We start from the raw sequence: 23,224 nt of genomic DNA, 5'->3' as shown, positions 1-23,224 counted from the left end.
CTGGCACCTAAGCTTTTTACGAACGAAAGGGCTCTCGTTATCTTGAACGCCTGGATCCCGAACATTCTGCCAAAACATTAATCTTCTCTACGATATTACCCTGAAAGAACATCTGACTTTTGACAGAAGTGCACAGTATCAGATCAAGAAATGTGTTTTTACAGGCAACTTTTAGTGTAAATCATTATGATTTTTAATTATGGGTCTGCGACCGTGTGTTTTTCGATTTCCTACATCAGATACAATTTTCGCCATGACAAATGTTAAATCGAGTAAAATACAAAATTGACTTGGAAAGAATTATGTCGTGCTTGATATTCCACGCTTTTTTGACAAAAAGTTTACCAAAATAAAACATTTAGAGGTGAAAAATTTGAAGACCTGAACATCTAGAGTGTGTACAAGGAAGACGAATGAAGGGCTAATGCCATAAAGCAGGTGAAGCTATCACAATCGAATAATTTCTTTATTCATTTGAGGAGGGACATCTATTTATTTAATAAATGAGCGAACAACCTACATGTCTTGACGACGATTCGAGTTTCCCGAACAGTCAAATTCTACCGCAGGCGAAACCAGTAAAGCAGGTTCAGGTGCCCTTGTCAGGCGAAATTTACCGCAAAGCTGAAGAACACGTGCTAGTGCGTTAGTCAGCGAAGAGCTTAAACAATAAATATCATAACATAGTGAACGGCAGTCAATGCTCTTTGTTTATCATTGAATAGAATTGATTGAGTAATACCAGAGCCCAGGATTAACTTTTTATTTGTACAGTATTCCAATTTTTATATAATTTTCGCCTCTATTATTCCTGAAAATTTCTCATTTCTTTTCTCCGTGTCATAAAAAATAATGCATCCAAGAGAATTATGAGGAGTTTGAAAAATTTCTTCGATAATTAATGTTTTATTGCTGAAAAAAATGGTCGGAGCGTCTTACCTGACTTATAATGAGCACGAAATTAATGGAAGTTTGAAACCGTCAAGTTTAACTGTTCTAACACCCATGCAATGCGATACACACGCAAAGTTTACGCCCAGTTCCACGCGGGAATGAATTGTTCAATAAAAATTCCGTGAGAGTTCCATAATCCACAAGTAAGAACAAAGGTCCGATAAAAATTAGGACAGGTCCCATTAACACTACCCCTACCACTTTATAAAAATTATAACTCACCAACTGCATATCATTTACCTGGATCTTTCGTAATTGTTATTGGACCTTTTCCCTCCATCTCGTCAAACTAAAAAAATAATAATGACGACCAATCAAAGTGAAAATTGACAGGTATGCATTCTAATCAATTAACTCTCATTTGCATGATTAATCATGGAATGCAGTTCTTTTTGAGCTCGAAACAAAGCATCGGAGAATCCGATTGATAATACCCGGCATACCAGCTTAATTGATCATAATTAAATGAACATTGTGAAATGAAACGGTATCAAAAAGAACTGCAGGATCACGGAGCACGTGCTTCGCATTCCCCAAAGTTGAGAGGAAAAAATTGTGATTGGATTGGAATGATATTGAACATTCTTCAATAATATAAAAAAAAACTGGGGATCTGGCTAACAATAGCGCGCTTCATCCAACTCCACCGAACAGATCGTGTATTTAATTGTACATTATACAGATATAGATAGGTATCACTGGCACATACACAAAAGGATTGTCACCGAGGTCACAATATACTCTAGTTATAAACGGAATTCTCCGTAAATAGATGTATACCAGATAGTTAACCAACAGATACAATAGGATCGATTCTGTTTTTCGGACATTCATGGTGGGTGTGTGTGTGTGCGTGGGTGAAATAGGGAAATTTAAATAGAAATCCATGGTGGATTTGTAATTTTCGTTACAATGAACTCCCGATGATTCCATATATTTCACTAATTGGGAAACGCCAACGTAGTCAGATGGGGAATATTCCATTTCAGTGGGCAAACTCCCGGGGGATTCTGCATTTTCAGAAATTGTTTATGGTGATGCGATCAGTATGGTTCGTTATCATATTCCAGCATCATTTTTGCTAACTTAGAGAAGGATGGGGTAAAATAGAGCGTGGAGTAAAATTGATGATGGTCGAGCGAATTTCGTCGATTCTATGAATTTTGAGAAGATAAGACTATTGTTGATGCTGTCGGGAGTGTGATAGCGCAGACGAGTATTGTGCAGTGTAGGGAGGATGTCTTATTTTTGATAATTTTTATTGAATTTTGGCTGTCACTAGAAAACGCGAATTCCCGTCCAACTATTCAGGCGTGATATGATTGGTGAGCGCGGACACATCGACTCACGCTCACAAATCAAAGCCCTGTGTTTCACCTATAGATATGTATCTCCCTAAAATGGAGCGAGTGGGTGTGAGGTGTTCTACGTGAGCCAGAGGAAAAGGCATTTTCGTATCCCCTCAGCGTAAACGAGAGACCAAAGCGATCTAACGTAAACGATTCAAACTGTACACAGGCGCGATATTCAGTCGATTGCGTTCATTTGATATACAGCTAATTAGAGATCTGAATCTGGATGCGTTGCTTGCTGGTGCCGTATATAGAGTTCTCATACTTGGAATCGACACTGGACTGAGTTATGTATAAAACCTAGTGTATGTAACGTAACCCCTTTCCACCCCCTGGGTTCCTGTTGCCGCATGAGAGATGGCATTGCACGTTCGATCGACCATTCGTTGGCATAAAATACAGCCGCTCGTGTGGCGATGCAGTCGAATGTGCGTTTACGCTTACAAAACACACTCGAGTTATATCCATAGCTAAAGCCCTTCGACCACTCGTTTTGCAGCGCACTGTTCCCATATATATGAAGTACATACATACGGATAAATGGATATATAAACGTGAATAGACCATCGTGTTCGGGTACCGACGATTTATAGGATTTTTTTTATATTCTGAAAAATAAATGGACCGGGGATAGGAGCACTCACACTAGATCATATTCTCCATTCTTTTTGCATTTTATTTTTCCCGTTTTTTTTTTTTTTTTTTTTTTTTTTTTTGACGATTCGAGCAGCAAAATTGACAAATTCGTGGACGCTGTATTTCCGGTTTGGTGATATTTTATTTTGTGGAAAAAAGTTGTCGAAATATCAATGAAAATGCAGAAAATCTTTCAGTGGGTTTAATTAGTCCAATAGGTTTTCTTTCGGGTTGCGGTGACTTAAATGAGAGGGTCGCCAGCTTTCAGTATAAAAAATGGGGCGCCAGCTCAAGCTCCGCGTTAAAGCACAACACCACACAATTAAAATAATTATGACAAACCAATGGAGTGCTTAATGAATAGTTAAGATTGCTATTTAGTCAAAATTACGAAACTTTTTCCTGAAAGTTCACTGAAAAAGTGCACAACTGTTCGTCCGTAATTTTCACCAAATATTGTTTTGACTGGCAGATTATGGAAGAGGTACGCAATTTTTAAAGAATTTTTCTCTCCGTGCGTGTTGACGGAAATTTCCGGAGTTTCCTCTCCGCGTGAAAATTTTCGTAAATAATTTGACAACCCGTCATCATGCATTGTCTCTCTCCGTCTCTCGGTGCTTGAATTTCGGGTAACTCAGATGGGAAAAAGCCGAGGGAGGGGGAAAAATATAGGACAAAGGAGATTGGATGAGAGGTTTTATCAATGCGGTTGTATCGGCCCTCTATACATGCATATCTCTGTACGGTACCTCTGCGTTTGGTGGTTAATAAAGCCACGCCACTGGCTATTCCAATGGCGGCCGGATGAAAGTTCGTTACGGAAAATACGCGCGTTGGTGGCTAAAGCCCCCAATGCATACATATAATATGTATATATGTAGCAATGAGATCTGGAATTCTGTGATGCATGTTCTTCTGATTCCCCAATCTCTGGGTAACTATTGCCTCGTGGCGAAAATTTTACGACTCTCCCTCTCTTTCTCGCTCGCCTTTCCGAGGTCAGTTGATGTTCCATGATTCAGTTAGTACGAGGCTGGCAAATGGAATGGGAACGGTGGATGTGCAGACCGTTGATTCTCCACCCGGGATTCCAAACTTGTACCTTGGAGATTCGTTGAGTTAATCAAGTCGCAGATTGTGCGATATAGCATCCTTTTATCTATCCTTTGTTTCCCTTGTCACATGCTGAATTCAAGGATAATGGAGTTACCGAGGTGTTTCTCTCTCACTTATCCTATTTGATAGCTTAATTTTTTGAGGGATGTGAAATCAATAGCGTGTTAGCGTAGGGGTATACCAATGATTCAATTTATATTCTCATGCCCATATTAATTCAGCTTTTCCATTTTTTTTTAGTAAGAATACTTGAAACAGTTTCACCAATGAATGATTATAAACACGTCTATGTTGCCCAATCATCACTCAAACACTCTTCTGTTTGATCGTCTGATGACGGGTTTGACGCTGGAGCAGTTCATAATCCACATGATAATTATAGACGCTAGTTCCACAGCTCTGGAATAATTACAGCCCTTCATAACCCTGTGTACGAATAACCATCACGCAACACACCAATAATTGATTTCAAATCATGCACTTAACGGTCATCGCGCACTAATTTTCACCGGCTCAGTGGTTGTCCTTTGAGGTCAAAATGTGTTAAGAGCACCATTATGTGATGTTCAATGTTGCAATTAAGGTCGCAATTGTTGGCAGTTGGTGTATCGGATAATATTGCCATTGATGGATAGATCGTGATAACTTGTATTGGTTATCTGACACGATCTTACACTCTTTGAATAGGTATTACATTTTTCCAACCTTCTGTTTTTGGGTCGAAGGATTCTTAGTATGCAACATTGCTGTAGGATTAATATCAAATGAAAGGATAAATGATTAAGTTTATTTTATGAAGGAACAGTATATTATAAAAGTAAAATACAATCAAAATTAAATAGGAGGATGAGAAGAGTATCCTCACGCGTCCGCGGTCAAGTCACAACTTAAACTAACTCATTCCGCAGCTCACATCCGAAAATGCACTGCCTTTTTCTCCCTTTTTTTATCATTAGTTTTCTTCCCTGAGTCCTTCGACAATGCAGGGTCTGTCCTATGAGTGATCCCACATGGCCGGACAACACTCACCATTATACTAGAAAAAATCCTTAGAACTCGAAACATAACTATAACAAACCTGTCATGCTCAACACACACGTCTCCTTTTCCTTGCATTCTTTATATTAAACAAAACGCATAAATTACCTTCAAATCTAAACGTCTAAACAAACCTTAATGTCCACTAGAGTTAAAACAACAAAGAGCTCATTCATTCATTCGTCATCCATTTCACACATTCTACATTGCTATTCTATAATAATTAAATAAATTGATTTTCGTTGTCATAATATCGCTATAATAAAAGAAAAGTGTGAAAATTCAGTAGAGACTTTTTGAAATTCAGGAAACACTGGATGTTAGTCGTTGAAATTTTTCATGTTGATCGACAAACTGATAAAATGTCACAAATAGTTGTTGAAATGCATTGAATAATGCTCTGTTCTTTTGGAAGCCATCGAAATATCGAAGAAATCGTATTTCCACTCTCGACATAATGATAAACCCTCGTCCTTCTCGGGAAGAGAATTGGATTCAAAAGGATACTGCAACAATGAAAATGAAACGTCTTCAGAAAATAGTCATAATTTAATTGGATAAATTCCAGCCAGCAACTCACAAAGATAAAACAGAGGAAAGAGGATATTTGAAAAGCTCGAGAAGATGCAGAGAAAAGTGATTGTGAAATTCTAAACCCATCAAAACGAGTGATCTTAGCTGTGGTGAGTAGCGTAAAAAAATACTGTACCAGTGGGGCCGAGGAGAGGAGAATAATAATGGTGGGTTATAGCGAAATCGAGGGAAAAGTTTCAAATGAAAATTGACGGGCCGCAGGAAAAATATGCACGAAGCACGAGAGAGGGAAACGAATGAAGTTCATGGCACCTGGCCTCGATTGTAATGAGCCCTCACAGTGCACCCTCCAAGTACTACCCCTAAACGAATTAAAACTATAAGAGTTATAGCACCTTCTTCCGGAGAAGATGACTTAGAGAAGTTCATCTGCAACTATTTACACTCTGAAAAAGAGGGCTCTTTTCGCTATGAAAATTCACAGGCAGAATTGATCGTCTCTCCACAACCCTAGACTTATTCTACGAGATTATTTGTCCCAAAGATAATGTATGTATTTCGCTGAATTTAATCACTTTTTATACTGCCATTGGATTCTTTTACCTCATTGATGGCGAAATATTTTCCTGAGAGTATTTTTTTTCATCATGAAAATAGTTGTTTACAACGAGCGAACATGAATTACAAAAAAAAACTAAATGAACATTGCAAGTTTCCAGTTGATCAATAACTGGATAGAGTGCAAAATATATATTCGTTACACATTTGCACATGAATTGCGATCTTTTGAATAACAGCAAAATATAGTTCTACCGAAGACGATTAAAGTTATAGATTTTATCTAATATTAATTTATGTAAATGTCGGTGAGTCCCATAATTTTTACGGAATATTCTTCTTCATTAACTTTTTCTGTGTACAGTGTTCTCTTTTTTACCTTCCAAAGGATTTTTTTTTTCGACAATCTCTGATCTCATGTAGTTCATAATATATGCCAAAGTTAAGAGGATTATTCTGGTTGTATGTAATAAGACCTCTGAAGCCCATCTTTCGGTACCTTGACTTTATGAAATATAGTTTGACGTGCAGGATCACAAAGTGAATAAGAATATTCAATCACTGGTTCCCTCGAAATTAATTTTCCAGCAACATTTTACAACCGATGGACAGAGATTCTGGCTCCTCTGTTTCCGGTGGAAGTACTAGTAGTAAAGTTGCGATTATTCCGCGTATGGAGTCTTTGATAGCATTCTTCAAGTGTGTGAAGGACTCAACGTGATGTAAAGCAAGGAAATTGTCCCTTATATCTTATTTCCCCGGTGAGAGCAGTTGATAGGATATGGGAAGGCGTAATATGCTATCTTGCATGTCGTTAAATGTCCCGTAAATAATCGCTGAAACGCATGAAAAAGTTGCGTAAATCATCGCCCGGGAATCATGAGATTATCTTTGAATTAAATCCAAAACATTAGATTGGACCATACTTTAAATTTCCGGCCATCACTGAATTTTCAACAAATATTATTTGAGTTATCTTATGGAAAAACCTAAAACATTATCGGATACTTTAAGTGATTTTAAAAATTGTAGATAAAAAAATCAATACTAGCGCTAAAAATAGTCCCACAGTTGGTGACATAATTATTTCCCATTGAAATCCTATTAAATTATTTGAAAAAAAAACACTCAAAAATCCTCGGTTACTGGTTGTTAACGGTAATCTGCTTGAAATCACGCCTAAACCGAAACACGGAGGTTTGACGTCATTAACGAATCATTAATAAATTCAAGGCCATCATGGCTGCTACGTAATATCATGCGAAAATGATGGACTGCAGAGTACTATGTAATCTCTCCATTTGAAACCAATAGGACCTCTCCCTGAAAATTACATTTCACCGTGATTTTCCATCCACATATGCCCACAGCTCATTCAGCGACGAGTACAAATCCACCGAACCAAGAAGAGACTATTCCAAGCCTTCAAATAAAAATAAAAAATCCCTCGCAGCCGAATGCAATCAATCCCCAATTATTCATGTTTTACCTATTCATTACCCTGTTTTTTTTTAATACACATCTTTTTGAAGGTTTTAGCCGCCATTCATCGTAATACTCTCTAATCTATAACGAATTCCCTCAAAGCGGATTTTCATCCACCATTGAGCCTGTATTTTTCATTCGAATTTACAGAATTCATCACCACCGGGAGGCACTAATGATAGCTTAACAAAGCACCAAATCGAACTCATTCAACAAATAATGCAACAGACGCAGCAACAGCAGCAGCCAGCTAATTCTCAACAATCGTCAACAACCAGTGGTGCTGGAATTTCTACGCAAACAAAAAACGGAAAACCATCAAGTAAATCCGCTCATTCACCAAATGGTAATTCAACGTCCGGCAATCCTGGTTCGACAAATACCACAAATTCTAGTTCGAAGGCCAAGATTTGGAATCAAAACCAGGTAAATATTTTTTCCTTTACCCCATTGACATTTTCAATTATGTCCAAAGGAAAGCGATGGATTTTTCATTTTTCTCAGCTCCTCGATTGTTTTTGTATGACCGTAATGTTACAAATAATTTAAGAACAATGCACTGACAGTCGTTTGTGTGCCTATTTATCTTCAAAACCGATAGACTAATTCAATTTAATCGATTGAACATTATCTTTCTTTCTGCAATGGAGTTTTATTCTCGTCTTTTCTTTCTTCCATTAGAAACTACATACAATTTTTGACTTTATGATGATAAAATTTGGGATTGTGAATGAATGAAATGTTAGATTATTTACTGAAACAAAATACAACAACGATGACGAAACATTCATTCGAAAGTAAACATGAAGAATTTTGTGAGATTGTTCACAACCATCACGTCCGGAAAAAAGTATATGACGGACTTTCGTCTAACACGAACGCTATTTAGTCGCCGTCTTTTTATCTCTTTTTAGCGGAACTTGAAGCGGAATTTTGAGCTCTTGTTGGTTTCGATCAACATGGAAGGGCCCTCTTTTAATTCAAGAGATGGCATCTCTTAACTCGGATTCTTATCTATTTTTATCCCCTGGTATTACCGAGAACAATACGTTAAAATGAGAAATCAGCCTCCATTTGTAAGCGTACGATCACTCGGTTTCGTGTTTCCAGAAAATTGTGGTAGATTCAGACTTCTCAATGGTGCATGAATCATATATTCTCGGAGGCTCAATTAGCTTTTCTAAACGAGAATGTAGACATCAGGTTGGAGCTGTCGAAGTGCAAAAAGATTGCATGACAAGTTGGGTTGAGAAACATAACTCATTTCTTGTTTAACAATTTTAAGAAACTTTACGATGTAGATCACAGCTTGTGAAGCCTTTGCCCCCAAACACCATTATTAGAATGGCCTTTGTTTTGAATCAAAGCAAATGCCGCTATTCGTCGTACTACGAACGAGAGGCGATTGAAATATATGAACTTCCGTGATGTTTCTCCAGTACTTACCCAAGAACTTATGAGACCGTAGCTCCTCCGGCCGTTAATGCCGTCATTATTACCGGAATTCCGGGGCTAAACTTTCCTTTATTAGTACGTGGGACTTTACTAGTGTTTTTCTTTGCATTATAATCCTACGGTTTTTACTAGGCTTCAGAGAAATGTCACAATTTTTCAGAAATCTATCCGAGAGATTTGTTTTTACGCTGTTGATGCGACGGTAAATCAATTTAAAAAATGAAAAGCATAAAATGTTGAGTCGAAATGGTGCAAGCCTGTTCTCTCTCTCTCTCTTCGCCTTCTATTTCCTCTTCCCAGAATGAAGAATCGCAATCAACTTTATAACGCTGACAAAGAAAGTGCAGCTGTAGTGAGGACAAGTAGAATTGGGAAAGACGCCTTTAAGCTTGCGACCGCCCCGTGCCACCTTTCATGTTCAAAGCTTTCATCAGGTTTGATTAGTTTTTCCTCCTTTCTCGATGCTGAACTCTTTTTATCCCTCTAAGTCCCTTTCGCTGGCAGCGAATTCTGTACCGACTTTTCACAGCTGTCCCTTTCAGAGTTATTAGAATCAATTGAGGTTCTCAGGACTCCTGAGCCAACTACCGACAAACAGGATTTATATATTTTTTTTCCAATCTCAAAACTAATGAACAATGTTTATTGTTCCCTCTATTATGTCCCACTTCTTTTACGAGAATAATGTTCACGAATATTACATATTCCAGACGTCGAGTGGGTCAAGCAGTTCTTGTCCATTGCGAAAAATGATTGGCTTTTACGAAAAGCGCATCCAAGCAAATTTTTAAGACATCATTCATCATTCAACGAATTCAGAATATTTTTTTCAGTTATCATATGACTAAATCTTCAAGTCATTTCAATTAATTGGCACGAATATTATGGCAAAAATATTAAATTAAAATTATGGAATTCTGTGAAAAAATTGTATGAATTAGGGGAAAGATGACGGAACGATGCCATGAAAAGGATTTGGATTGTTCAATGAACGGTACAAGAATTTTCGCCAGATATTTCAGTTAAAAATTACGAAACCAATATTTCTCTCTGTGTGTCCACGTCCAAATATGTAAAAAAATTATATCAAAAAAATTCCAACACTGCAATTAATGTCACGTCACGTCATGCTCTTTGAATCAATAACAATTCATTTTTCACTTTTATTAGATTCTCTCCGCAATTATGAAAGTTAACTCACTTGGAAAAGTCCGCGGTGTCACAAGCATTGAAAAGTTTAACGCGAATAAGCCGCAGATTATTTATTATCGTTGCCAACTACTTTAGTCTATTCGAAAGAAACTACAAAAAAACGAGTAAAAAAATTAAGTAGAAGACGGAAGGAAAAACTTTCCCGCAAAAGTTTTCCCACAGTTCCTTCTTTTCCTCCGAAAGATAACGAGAAGGCCATACATATTCATGAGGTCCATCGATCGTCCTTCCCACACACCGTACCCCCTATCCCTTTGCCCATCATCCCTTATTTTTTTCCCCCAATTGTCCCAATGTTTTTTTTTCCCTCATAATTCTACGTTTTAAACTTTCACAATCATTAATTGCTGGTCATTTATAGCTGTACTGCGCCCGAAACCAGCAAATTATATCCCAAGTCTCTTAGTGGGAGTTTCCCCACAGCGAGGAGCCTCTCTCATTATATACGCAAACCTGAAGATCTCATACATATTAATGAGAAATCGATCGATTTTACCCGTACGGGGGTTTTCGGCTGGTGAGCTTCTAGTCCTCTTAGTCTATTTACAGACATTGCCATGTTCTCAATATCGGCGCAGGGAGCTCTCCACCTCTCTCTTTTACTCTATATACGCAGAGGACATCTATGTATATACATTTGCGACACCGCAGGTGGTTATTATGCCATTAACTTAATGAAGTTACACGAAGAACGAGGAGTGGCAGATATAGACCTCAACTTGAAAACTCATGACCATCTACTCAATTTTCTCTCGATACAATGTCCGCTTCAATTTATGATAAATTTTGGGTTATCCTGGAGGTTTCCTGGTGCGAGATAATGCAATTTGTGGAAAAATTAATTGATATTAGTTGACAGTGTTGATGGATGAGTGCCATTTTTATAAAGGGTATTCCCACGGAGAAAACAATCGACGCACAAATAGTGAGGTCTTATGTCAGTCCCAACTGACCTTCGGCTCATATCGGCGCAACGAAAGTTGCCGACACCGGGCGGAGACTTACGAGGACAAGGAGAAAGAGAAAATTTCCCCTGTCAAAATTGTTATAAAGGGAATATTTTCAGTTATAGTTGTAGAACTTTTCTTGTGTTGATACAAATAAACAAATGGCTGGGTGAGTCGGGTGGATATCCGTGATATTGGAAATTTTTTAAAAGACGATTGCATTAAGGATTGTCGTTATCATAATGTCCACCCTCTCTCCATAGATTGTATGATTGTTTCATCGTGTAAACTGCTCACAACCGTTCACATCTGTTGCTTTCACCAGTACTGATACGTATATGCTCATTTCCCCCCTTCCGCTTGGCAATTTCATGACGCGCCATTCTCCACGGAATGGTAACATTGCGAGAAATACTCACAATTCCGTCGTTTACGCTTTTGTTTTCGTATTGTCATGCCATTAGGGGAGGGAGTGACTCGTCGTTATCGCAGAATAATTCAAGTCATCCTTGTACCGTAAAAAAAACATTATTACACCTTCCAGCCTGGGAATAATCTCAATCCTCCAGTTTCATTTCGTGATACAAGAACATTAGGAAATATTGGGAATTCCAGGTATCGAATGGAGTAAAGTCTTTTCAATATTCATAGCTTCGCGTGAATATTCCCTAATGGAGCCTGAGGCGAAAGATAAAGAACAACGAGCTGATAAAAAATTACTCATATGCTTATCATCATTGGGTATTCGAGGAATTGATTACCAGTCTGTATTTTTCGCATGTCAATTTCACGCAGAGGGGACAATAAATTAATTTCAAAGTATCTGTGAAGTTCGCTGCCCAGAAGGTAATGGGAAAGTCCAATGGCATTTAATACAATTGGAAGAAAATTAAGTATTTACTTTCAATGAATAATGGTCGAAATTCGTCACTTTGTTGGTGCAATTTTGCTAATTAATTCATATAGCAGATGAATAGCGCTTCGGAGCTTTGTGGGCTGGCTAGGATTTTGATTTATAATTACCCATTTCCCAGATGATATGCGCTCACAGAGAGCTGCTATTTACGTTTGACGAACATTAAGAGAAAGATTTGCCAGAAATTGTTATAATTTTTGCCGACGCATGAAATCTACCGACCATAAAAGTACTCTTTTAGTAGAGGGAGACGTTGAAAAAGTAGTAACATGTGCTGAAAAATTCATAGATCCGATCCTAGTTTTTGTACCATATACCCTAATTTTTCATGCGCTCCCATTAGTGTCTCATAGTACCCCTGCGAAAAACCGGGTGAATTAGGCCTTTTTTTCTATTGATGGTCTCTACATGGTCTTTGCCTTTCTATTGATGCTTTGTACTGCCAAAAACTATATTTCATTAGTTACATCTTGGAGTTCAGGAAGCAAACAAATTAATTCCAGCTAATGAACCATATTTTCCCATTTTTTACGAAATCACCCGTGAAACAACATTACCGGAAACTCGCTGAACACATTGGGGTAGTGTGAAACGAATTCAGCAACGCTGGGGCCTAAATAAGAGTGGGGAATCCCCGCGGACATGACCAAGTCACAGGATTGCATAGAACGAACAAATTGCAATTTTAATGACATTTCCCATCTGGATTAAGTAGATTTCTGCTACTCAATTTCGATGCTTGTTCCCCTGAAATTCCATAAACTGTTTCATATTGTAAAAACCGAGGGCAACTCCAACCATGAGTTTCCAAAAGTTTGTCACTCTATTTTGAAACCTGCAGGAGGAGATTTTTTCGAAAAATTCTGGTACCATTGGTGGAAAAAATTGTAGTCTACCGGCCGTGACATTGCTGGTGCAATCAATGGCAAATGTTTCAGGATTTATGTGATTACTACTAATGAATGAACGCTTCGTTATCGGCTAAAAAATTCAAATAATTTCAGAAGTTTTTTTTGCAGAAAATTCAATAAAACTTCGATGATATTCAGAAAATTTGAAAAACTTCTCGAATTTTCTGGAAAACTAACGGAAGTACGGGAACAAAGGAAATGGAACAGAGATATTTCTTATTTTCATCGTCATAATAAAATGTTTATTTATAGAATAGAAATTGGCATCATAATTGTGCAAAACTGCTGGACTAATTCACTCATTAAATTATTTTCCGAACCACTTTTTAAAACCATATCGGAACCATTAGGAATATCCCAAAAAAACGGTGCGGAGGTTCTCAATGATGCACCCGCCAGTGCTTTAAAAAGTCTGTTAGGACAGTATTAGAATGAAAACATTAAAACTCGCCCTCCGACGCTTACAACATCCGCGGAGACAACATTGTCAAGTAATCCCCTTTCCTTGGTTGAGAGACATGCGGTCTATTCACATCTGAATATTTAGCGCCAGAGGCAACAGTCGTGAGTATTTCTCTTCGCAGGGGATCGCCAGACCGGTTCCCGCCACAATTTTTGATTCTTACTCGGCATCTTTACCCTCGCATGTACACAGGTACCGGCTATTCTCACAGTCAAACCTGTTAGACTGCCGATTCCAGTCCCATTGAGGTAAGAAGAAAAAAAACAAGACCCCCAGAGGAGAGACCCCCAGCAAGTCAGGAATCCTTTTCAACTATCCTCGACCAATGGAAGTGGATTTTTCGGAATTTCCGGAAAGGAATCACAATCTCTTTGACCAATCCATGAACATCCTTTGCTGTTTTTCACCGAACGCGCACATTGATACGCGAGCAACTGAAAGACGCAGCTGTCCTCATCGTGGAATTTGAGGTTTTTTTTCTCTTCATGTTACAAGGGAAAGGTCGCTTCCTCTTCCTAGTTCATGTGTTTCGAAGTACGTTGGCATTTTTTAAAGCGCTCTTGGATGTGTTTTGTTCGGACATTTAAAGGAGGTCAATGCAAATGCTCTAGGTCACCGGGACGGTTACGCCGTGTGTATTAATTCAAGGCTGGATGGCAGGCAAAATTACTACAGCATTTCAAATTACGGCTTTTCCACGAAAATTATATAGTTTTTCAATTTGTGTACCATTCCAATGCATTTTTTGGGGTAGTTTTATTCTTTATTTTGTCCAATGCCTCATCGTTGATCGTTTTCATAATGGAGCATCGCTTTTGGGAAATTGCCCAGCGTAATGAAAGAGAAACAAGTCTGAATCACTCAGTCAATTCTCAAATACATCAGCGAATAAAACATTAAACTGTCACATTAGTGGTTCACCAATTTTGCGGTCACAACTGGGTAACAATTTGATATTTCTATTTGTAATCAACTTTTCTCTCTGTAAAGAAGATAAATTTGCCTAATTGTCAGCAAAAATTAGCAACAATCACAAGAGGAAATGAATTAAAATCCTCGACCACGAGGAATTCAACTCAAAGTATTGGTTCCAAACAATCAGTCCAACACAAACGTGCGATCACCGTCGGTATTGTGGATTATTCGCATTGGACCTCTAGGTACACAAGGGCTCAGATTGTTCATACAAGACGGTAATTGGAAAATACTTGGCGCGCTTGCAAGCTCTCTACAACTGATACGACCGTTCCAATTACAACTCCCGCCTCCCACTCAGCAATTTGTTTGACAATACATATGCGAGAAATTACAAGAATTCATCTGTATTGGAGGCTACGACGTGTTTATAGTATACACTAATTTCATCCCGGTCTAGCTTTCTCCCCCAACCACTTTCACGATCTCTATTCGAGATGAAAGTTTGGTTTGTGGGCTTGGAGAATGAGGTGTAGTTTGATTGTCATAGTTATGGGTTACTATCGTGACGCAAAAACTTTAGATATCGGGCCGGGATCCGTGGAGTTGGAAATCGACGATAGCCGGAAAATTATTTCACGAATTCTTTCAATTTTTGACGAGAGTGTCGTATTTTTTATAGTGAAAATCCTCATTTTCAATCAAATTTGACCACATTTTTATCAAGTAAAATTTTGTAGAGGAACGCTGCCTACGATTTTGATTTTTTTTCAAGAATAATGTTTTCTTCTGAAAGAAATCCATTATGATCACTATGAAGTTATGTTTAATTAGGACTTGCATATCTAATTTCGCATTCTTCTGATTTTTTTTAGAAATCTTTAAAAGTCTTTGATCTGTTAAACTTCGACTTTTCCCCCTCAGCTCGAATCCTGGTTCTTTCTCCCGACAATTCAGTTTAGTATTCTTTAAGGGAGTGAAGTCAACAGCTCCTCGCATAAATTGTAAAGCTCAAATTTCTAATGAAAGAATTACAATAACAAATGAGATTGCATTTTTCCATGGAAATTCAATATTTCTATTTCGACCCGACAATATTTCTATATTAATCTCGTCTCGTCTATTCTCCTTTCTTCTCTTCACTTGTATTCACCTTCCTCACACCCCTTTCTCGAATGCAACCTGCCAATTAGTTTCTTCCTACGTATCCGGTTATACTTTGAACAACAAGACCCGCAGAGCAGCAAACGGATACTGATATTGACTTTCAAGAGTATTCTCTGCACGCTTCGAGTTTCAGGCACCATCTCGATATACATCCTTCCTCTTCAGAAGTTGAAACTCAATACTCACGTTATTTTACACTAGATTCTATGGATTACCAGTGAATTCTGGACATTGAAAATAATAAAAACTTTGGCGGAATAATTGCGAGTTAACATTCACGTGTTACATCCTCTCTAACACATTTAAATCACTGATGGTATTTTTCTTGAATGTACTAGACTGGTGAAACTCTCTGGAATCTGATATTTAAAAATATTATGACAATGAAAGTACTCGTCAGTTTTAACTACGAGTTTGTCTGAAATTTTGATAACCATTATATTTGATGAAATTTTCAATGAAAACATTTCAATGGGGTTCGAATTACTCATACGAGAAGAATGGAACAATGCAAACTTTTTATCACTGTTTGTTCTGTTAAAATTTTACATTCCCCACCAGACTTTGGAAACAATGCATGCATCTCGTGTTTCAAATATCATTATTTTTCAATATTTTATGGATGGGTAACATTACATTCCAACGTAATTGTTCACTCTCGTTGCCAATGTATGTTCTCCTCTCGCCTTCTATATCTTGCCTAAATCGCCTAGTTTGACTAATTACAAGCGTTATTTGATTGTCATAGAGCCAGATAGAATTAATTTTCCATCGCAAGTTTGAAACTCCGACTCGATGGAAATTCCACACCAATTTTTCACCACAATTTTCGTCTCAATATCCATAGGAAAATTATTCCCAATTTTCAAACCGAATATTACACGGAATTTCCAATCGGAAAATCCAATGAACACTCTCTAGTTAAAGGCCCTCAGGTGATGGTCGCGTAGGCTAGTTAATCATTTCAACGAAAAACCGATGAAGCACACAAATTTGAAATAAAATTATCTCAGCACAACATTGATAATATTTTCATTGATTTTGATTTGTTATCAGTTGGCTCAAAGCCAATTACAAAAAAATTACGTAACATACCTGTCCTATTTTTTTTCATCTACTCATCTACATAATTATTCAAATATTTTCATTCAACTGAACGTAAAGATGAAATACTTTTGATTATCTACACTTGTTGCATAAGTATCTGGTGTTCCTGCCAGAATTTTTTGTTCTTTGCTCAACAGTGAATGGTGAGAGACAAATAAGACAAAACATATTGTGAGAGATTGGAAATCGCCGTTTAAAGTATGAACAAGTTCTTGAACGATGGCAGCCATTTTCCATTGGTGGCCTTACTACAATCACATTGACGAACACATAACTCCTCCGATACATCCGTCACCTCCAGCCAAGTATAAATATAAATATTTTCCTCCTATCGACATGAATGTGGCTCCCACGAGATAGTTTCCCCATCGGAAATACGAACTACATTTTTACGACAGCGAAGAGTGCCCCTGGGAAAACAGCAAAGCTTCGTATCTAGGCTCGATACACCGTCTATTATCCACCTGTACGGATAAAAACGCAATTGAATGATCGCGCGTACGATTTTCCCCTGCGGTTTGACTGTAGCATATATGCATACCAAGAGTGATTCACCGCAACTATAAAAAGACGAGGCTTTTGGTTTGGTTGGAGAGGAAAAAATGAAATGACGGGAGAGAAGAGAATTCAATTAGTCCATGGAAAAAACGACTATCACGAAGACCTGACGTAGAGCCTGTGGGATTTTCCATCATGGGCGTTAAACACCAGAGTCAGCTGCTCGGTATTAACGAACTTCGTTCGATTTTGAGGTTGTTCCATATATCCGGTATTAATCCATCGTAAAATTAAAAAATCTCGTGACTTTATTCTCCTACTCCAATTACTCATCTTGATTAAATTTTGATGAAGAAAAAAAAATGAATTCACTCACAAATGACATACGTAATTAGGCCGTTATTTTATTAACTAATATTTACCAATATTTGTGGTACAAATCATTGGGCTAATAGTTTGTTCTTTTATTTTCATTTCCAATTCTACTATTATTTTGTATCAATTTTTCCAGAAGGTGTTTGAAATTAAAAAATTGAAGAGATATCATCTCTATAACTCCCTAAACTTTGAGAAATTTGACTGACCTATAATTTTTCGTATCCATTAAGATGATAAAAAGTATTTTAATTTTTTTAATTGATCCAATTAATTCATTCCATGAATTCTATAAAATAATTTAAATTAAAGTCATTCAAATTCAATCTAATTTTAGATTGTTCATCTGTTTTGTACCAGCTTTGAAAATATATCAAGTATGGAGACACGTCTCAAAGCCCTAGCGCACCTTTTAATAGAAATTTGTCTCCTCTCCCCTTCCGCATCTCTAGAAAACGAAAGCAAAACTCAAACATGTGAACCATACTTGACCATTCAGGAAGTACCTCCGAGATACCAGTTCCTAGATTAAATTGAATTCGCTGGGGGTTGCCATAACCCCTTCGATCCCCCGACTGCACCTTTCCCGCGACCCCCCGAAGACTCAACCGGTCGTCATCCCCTGACCACCCTTGAAAATAAAAAGTGGTGGGGAGGATGAATCTCATCTCCATCGAAATGTTCCAGCATCCGAAAATTTATCCACAATTCCTTTAGTCGTTTCACGATCCTCATCTTGTGCAATACGATAGTTAATTCAGTGTCACTCCAATCACATGACTGATTTGAAAAATTAAATTCACAGTGCATTCAATAAATCATCTTGGACCAGGGAAATTAATAAAAACAAAGGAAATTCCATCAGTGACGCATAATATCCTTTCAAAAGCATTAACGAAATTGCTATAACAGATGAAATTGCATATTTTTCACGAGTACTTGGAACAAAAGCTCGTTCACATTATCGTTCGATTTTACCCGCTAACCGATAATTAACGAGAAAAGCGTTTTCTATACCAGTGCACAATACAATTCAACTCATTTGTGTGCGCGTGGTGAATCGGGTCAATACAATTTCGTGACATTATTCTACTTTTCAGACAATCTCTTTATCAGTGTCTCTATTTTCAACTTCATTCGGTGGATTTTCATGTTTTATAGAGAATCGAGTGGTAATTATGGTCATCCGGTAGATTCACAAAATTTTACGCGATTATTACAGTTATTTCATCGCTTTTGAACGCTTTCCATTGATTTATTCATGACAAATGAGTTTCTATTTTCGCTCAATCAGAGATTGAACTCCGTCACTGGGGTTTTTGTACGCGTTAACTTGACTATTGTTATTCGATATATTGAAAGATTGGGGGTCTAGGAAGGGAGTCACTAATGATGAGAAGACGGTGGAAGGGACACACGCTTGTGGGGTGAAAAGGTCATGGATGGGTACAACCATCACTGGTATTATCAGCATCAACAGCAGCAGTACGGGAATTACTATCAGAATTCTCAACAGAATTACCAGGCGAGCTATCAGTATCCACAATCGAATGATTACCTCGCACAGCAGATATATCAGCAGCAACACAAGGACTATTTGTATAGGTTCTCTATTCAGGTAATACGGATTTTTTAATTTGCTATCATTAATCTGATGGGAGGTGCTCCTGCTTCGAGAGGGAATTGTCGATAATTCCCTCAGCTGGTTGAAAGTTGGGGTAGTGGGAAAAACTCTTTCGATGTATGACAATATGCACGGAGCATTTTTATTTCATTACCCAACGAGTTGTTATTGATGATTTCTCCATCTCAATGTTAATCAACGTAACTGATTGAGAGGAAATAATTACCGAATGCGTCTGGGAAAATCTAGAAAAAAAGTTGCAAAGGGTTGTAAATTTTCATTCAATATAGCATAATATTTATTTTTAAAAGTTTAGGACAACTAAATAATCGTTCTATCAGGATAATTCTCTAGAGGAACATAGTTATCACAATTGACGTCTAATTAGGCTCGCACCAACGTGACTTGATTGGAAAAAGTAGGTCGATGAATTAAATATTTCCCTCAGGGAAATTAATAGTTGGTAAGACGAGTTTTCTTTTCACTATATTAATTAAGAGGAGACAGATATGATTGTACATTATCCTTGCGAATTATTTAAAACGATTAATCTTCTTTGAAATAGTTCATATTCTATAAATACGCGGCATTTAATTAAAAAAATTTCACATGAAAATTGCTTTTAAATTAGTTTCTGATTGACGTCACGGGTATTTCATCCCAGCGGTATTTTTCATTCCTAGACTCCTGACCGAAGTGTTTTTCACCCAAAGTATCCCGACAGAGGGATTTATTCAATTTTTACATTTTTTCCTTCAACTCTGAAGTTCCAAGTTCGTTAGCGAAAATTAATGACAAAAGTTGCAGCTTAACCCGAAGGAAGTTCGTCAATCACAAGTTGACACGAAAATACCGCATGTCGTTCGCCAGAAAATCGATATTTACAGGCGGAAACGAGAATTCCCTCTGGGATAACTCGGGGAGCCTTCATTACTGGCGGAACTTGTCGATCTCTGAGAGCTGACTACGCGTCAGCATTCGGGTTTCAACGAGGATATTTCTCGTTTTCATCCAAGGGTATCACTAACATGCCATACAAAATTATCTCCATATTATTATACCGTGCAATAGATATTAAAATTGAAAGCCACATCATATATGGGTTCTTCAGTTCGATAGATATAGTTGGCAATTAATTATAACGTCTTGGGAAAGTAACAACTTTCAAATTTAAAAATCTTTTAGAGGAAAAATGTCATCTGCATCAAACTTTTCAATGTTGTCAATTAAATTTAGATTGAATAGCAAAAAATATTGTTAGTGAATGCTAAGAAACAAAGCTCAGTTACCCTATTAGTCCAGACGTGCCACAGACATCTTATCATTTTCAATCATCGATCCACAGAATGTTCGCCAAGTGAACTATCGTGAACTTCAACTGGAGTTTACCAAAGTGAAACCATACAACTTTCCATATATGAAATTACCTATTAAGCATCGAACGTTATAAGAGGAAGCTTCAAAAAGATGTTATTAATTCCCAAGCTCATCAGTGTACAGTAAACTCTCAGCCTCTTCTTCCCCCAGATCGATATACTTCAGGGGTTGAGAATTTCATCTTGAATTCCGAGTGAAAATTATTGAAATATCGGAGAGATGCTAGTTGATATGAAAATACAAGGAATTTCATTATTAACGGAATTAGTAACTTATTGGAATTCCATTGTTCGAGGTAAATTTCAAGGTTGATTCCGTTTGAATCTTCGCTTTTACATTTGATAAGTCCAAATATTTTACTTGCCGATTTTTTATCAGGAAATTCCGGCTAAATGAGTAGATTTTGATTGATTCAATGATAAAATACAAATGTCGAATGATTACAAGGAAAAATGTTCAAGACGTTTGTAAATGTGATTTTTCAACGCCTTAGTCAGTTTCATCATGTTTCTCGTATTTTCTAAAAAAATCGCTATTTCTTCTATTCTATTGTTCCATACAAGAATATTTCCCTCTATGGAAACCTGGAATACCTTAATCAGGGAAATGGTCCGTCACAACGCTGGATTACAGTTTAAAATGTGGCAACAAAATGGTTGGTTCCCTCGAAATCTCTGTGATATTTTAAATCACTCATTCCAACCCCGTCGCCCCGTATGACCACCAGCCTCCCTCCTCCCCAAATGGTGAGATAACTCATTCAATTGAGATAGTTTTGACTGAGGGGTGCGGCATAATTGATAACGTCAGTTTCACCCTCTGTAGTATTTACTTAGGGTAGAATTGATTCGATTAACACTCGTGATTGATGGATTCAAACCAACAATTAATTTTATCAAACTGAAAGAGTTATTCATGCAAACGTGACAGCTTATCTCTCTCGCCGACATCTATACGAGATTTTTTTTTCAAAATGAGAGTAATTGTGAATTCAGATGAGAATTTATCACGACTGGAGGGACATCAACTTAATTGCAGGAAGTCAGACCCACGACAGCACACATCGTAACGTCGTGTGTGTTTGAAGTTTATAGATAAAGCTTTCGTGAATGCTGGGTAGTTTGAGACTTTATGGCTCATCGTAAAGTTGATTACGTGTCTAATTACTTGACACGATGGTTCTCCATCCCCGATTTAACGAGGGTGTGTGTGTTTGCACTCATACCTTTTAATTAGATCATATGGAATAATTCGAGTGTCTGAGTTTTTAACTCTCTGATAACGGGTGAAAAGATTTTATTGAGAATTTCACCCAATCAGCGCACAGTGAGCAATATCAGATCGTGTTGTGTCTTTGCGATCATATCTTTTTCATAATTCATCGGGCTTCTGGTGAATTATTAAAGGGATGACAGTACCACATACCCTTGTGCTCCTTTAAATTTCAATTACCGACTTTAAATATGCCCCTGTCATTCCTAATTATTGTCATTTCTTCAAGAATATCAACATAAATTATGTTCCAAAATTTTTAAAAAGTTTATTCCTGTTGCCAAAGTCATTTGAATATTAATATTTTTCATATTTATTCCTCTCCGCAATGTTATTATACACGTCAGCGGAAGATTGCCTGGAAGTTAACAATGTCTGAACGTCTTAGCTGCGCTAGAACATCGATTGAAACTTTCAATGGAGGTCGGAGGTTAAAAGTGATGACTGATAATGATCAAGCGAAAATTATGGAACAATCTGTCACCTGCGCCTGTAGATGACAGGATTCTTTATAGTAAATTACTTGCGCAAGCAGTATGATAAAATTCCTCATAAGGATATTAATTTTGTGATGAATAAGATTTGAATGAGAGGAGCTATTTGAGGATGGCGAATCAATTTCTTTTTTTCCTTTGCATTTTGAGAATTGAAGTAATTTCAAATATTCTCATTTTTTTATGCTTAAAAATTCGTCCTATGATTAAATATTTTGAAGTAGAACTCCAAGCAAAATGAATATCTGCATTTGTAATAAATCTAGTGGAAAATTCGTCATTGCTGATCATGTCATATCAACACTCATCAATTAATGACTGTAATGGATTCTTAAAACCAAGATCCTTTCCCAGCAGTTTACTTCAAGATTTGTATCCCTGATGACGCTTCAATTCCAAATATTTGATTTCGCTCAAGCACCGATAAGTACCTACCCCCCTAAACACAATACACCCCATGATCCCGATGACGTTCCAACCCACCAGTATCCACGTAATGATAATACAGACACACGCGAGCAAGCCTCGGGTGCTGTTCTTGGGCGAGATTGAGCCATGAGCCGAATGTTTATAGGACGTGGTAATTACCGAGTGTAGTAGAGCATCTAACGGAAACAGAAGGGGTACCGAGGGGCGGAGGGGAGTAGTAGCATACGGGGGTTATTGTTCATAAGCTGGTGCGCCATGTGGTAGGTGAATTTATGTTTCGGCTGAGCTACCATCACCAACACCCTCCTCATCCAGGCTTCCACGTACGCATTTAACATTTTTTTTTCTCACCGGCTTTACCTCCCCGATATGTCGGGAAAATTTACCAC

The 23,224-nt window shown here is 37.5% G+C and overlaps 1 protein-coding gene across 3 annotated transcripts in view; it reads left to right on the top strand.

Moving 5' to 3' along the window:
• Positions 1-23,224, top strand: part of LOC135169749 (mucin-12) — a 240,260-nt gene that overhangs the window by 182,240 nt on the left and 34,796 nt on the right. For all 3 annotated transcript variants that reach the window (XM_064135022.1, XM_064135021.1, XM_064135023.1), the window contains exon 8: positions 7,824-8,099. In XM_064135022.1, coding sequence (XP_063991092.1) covers positions 7,824-8,099 — 276 coding nt within the window. The remainder of the gene's footprint in view (positions 1-7,823; positions 8,100-23,224) is intronic.

Source organism: Diachasmimorpha longicaudata, chromosome 15 (genome assembly GCF_034640455.1).
Source record: "Diachasmimorpha longicaudata isolate KC_UGA_2023 chromosome 15, iyDiaLong2, whole genome shotgun sequence".
Lineage (NCBI taxonomy): Eukaryota > Metazoa > Arthropoda > Insecta > Hymenoptera > Braconidae > Diachasmimorpha > Diachasmimorpha longicaudata.
Note: the sequence above shows the minus strand (reverse complement) of the source record. Positions and strands in the feature narration are given on the sequence as shown.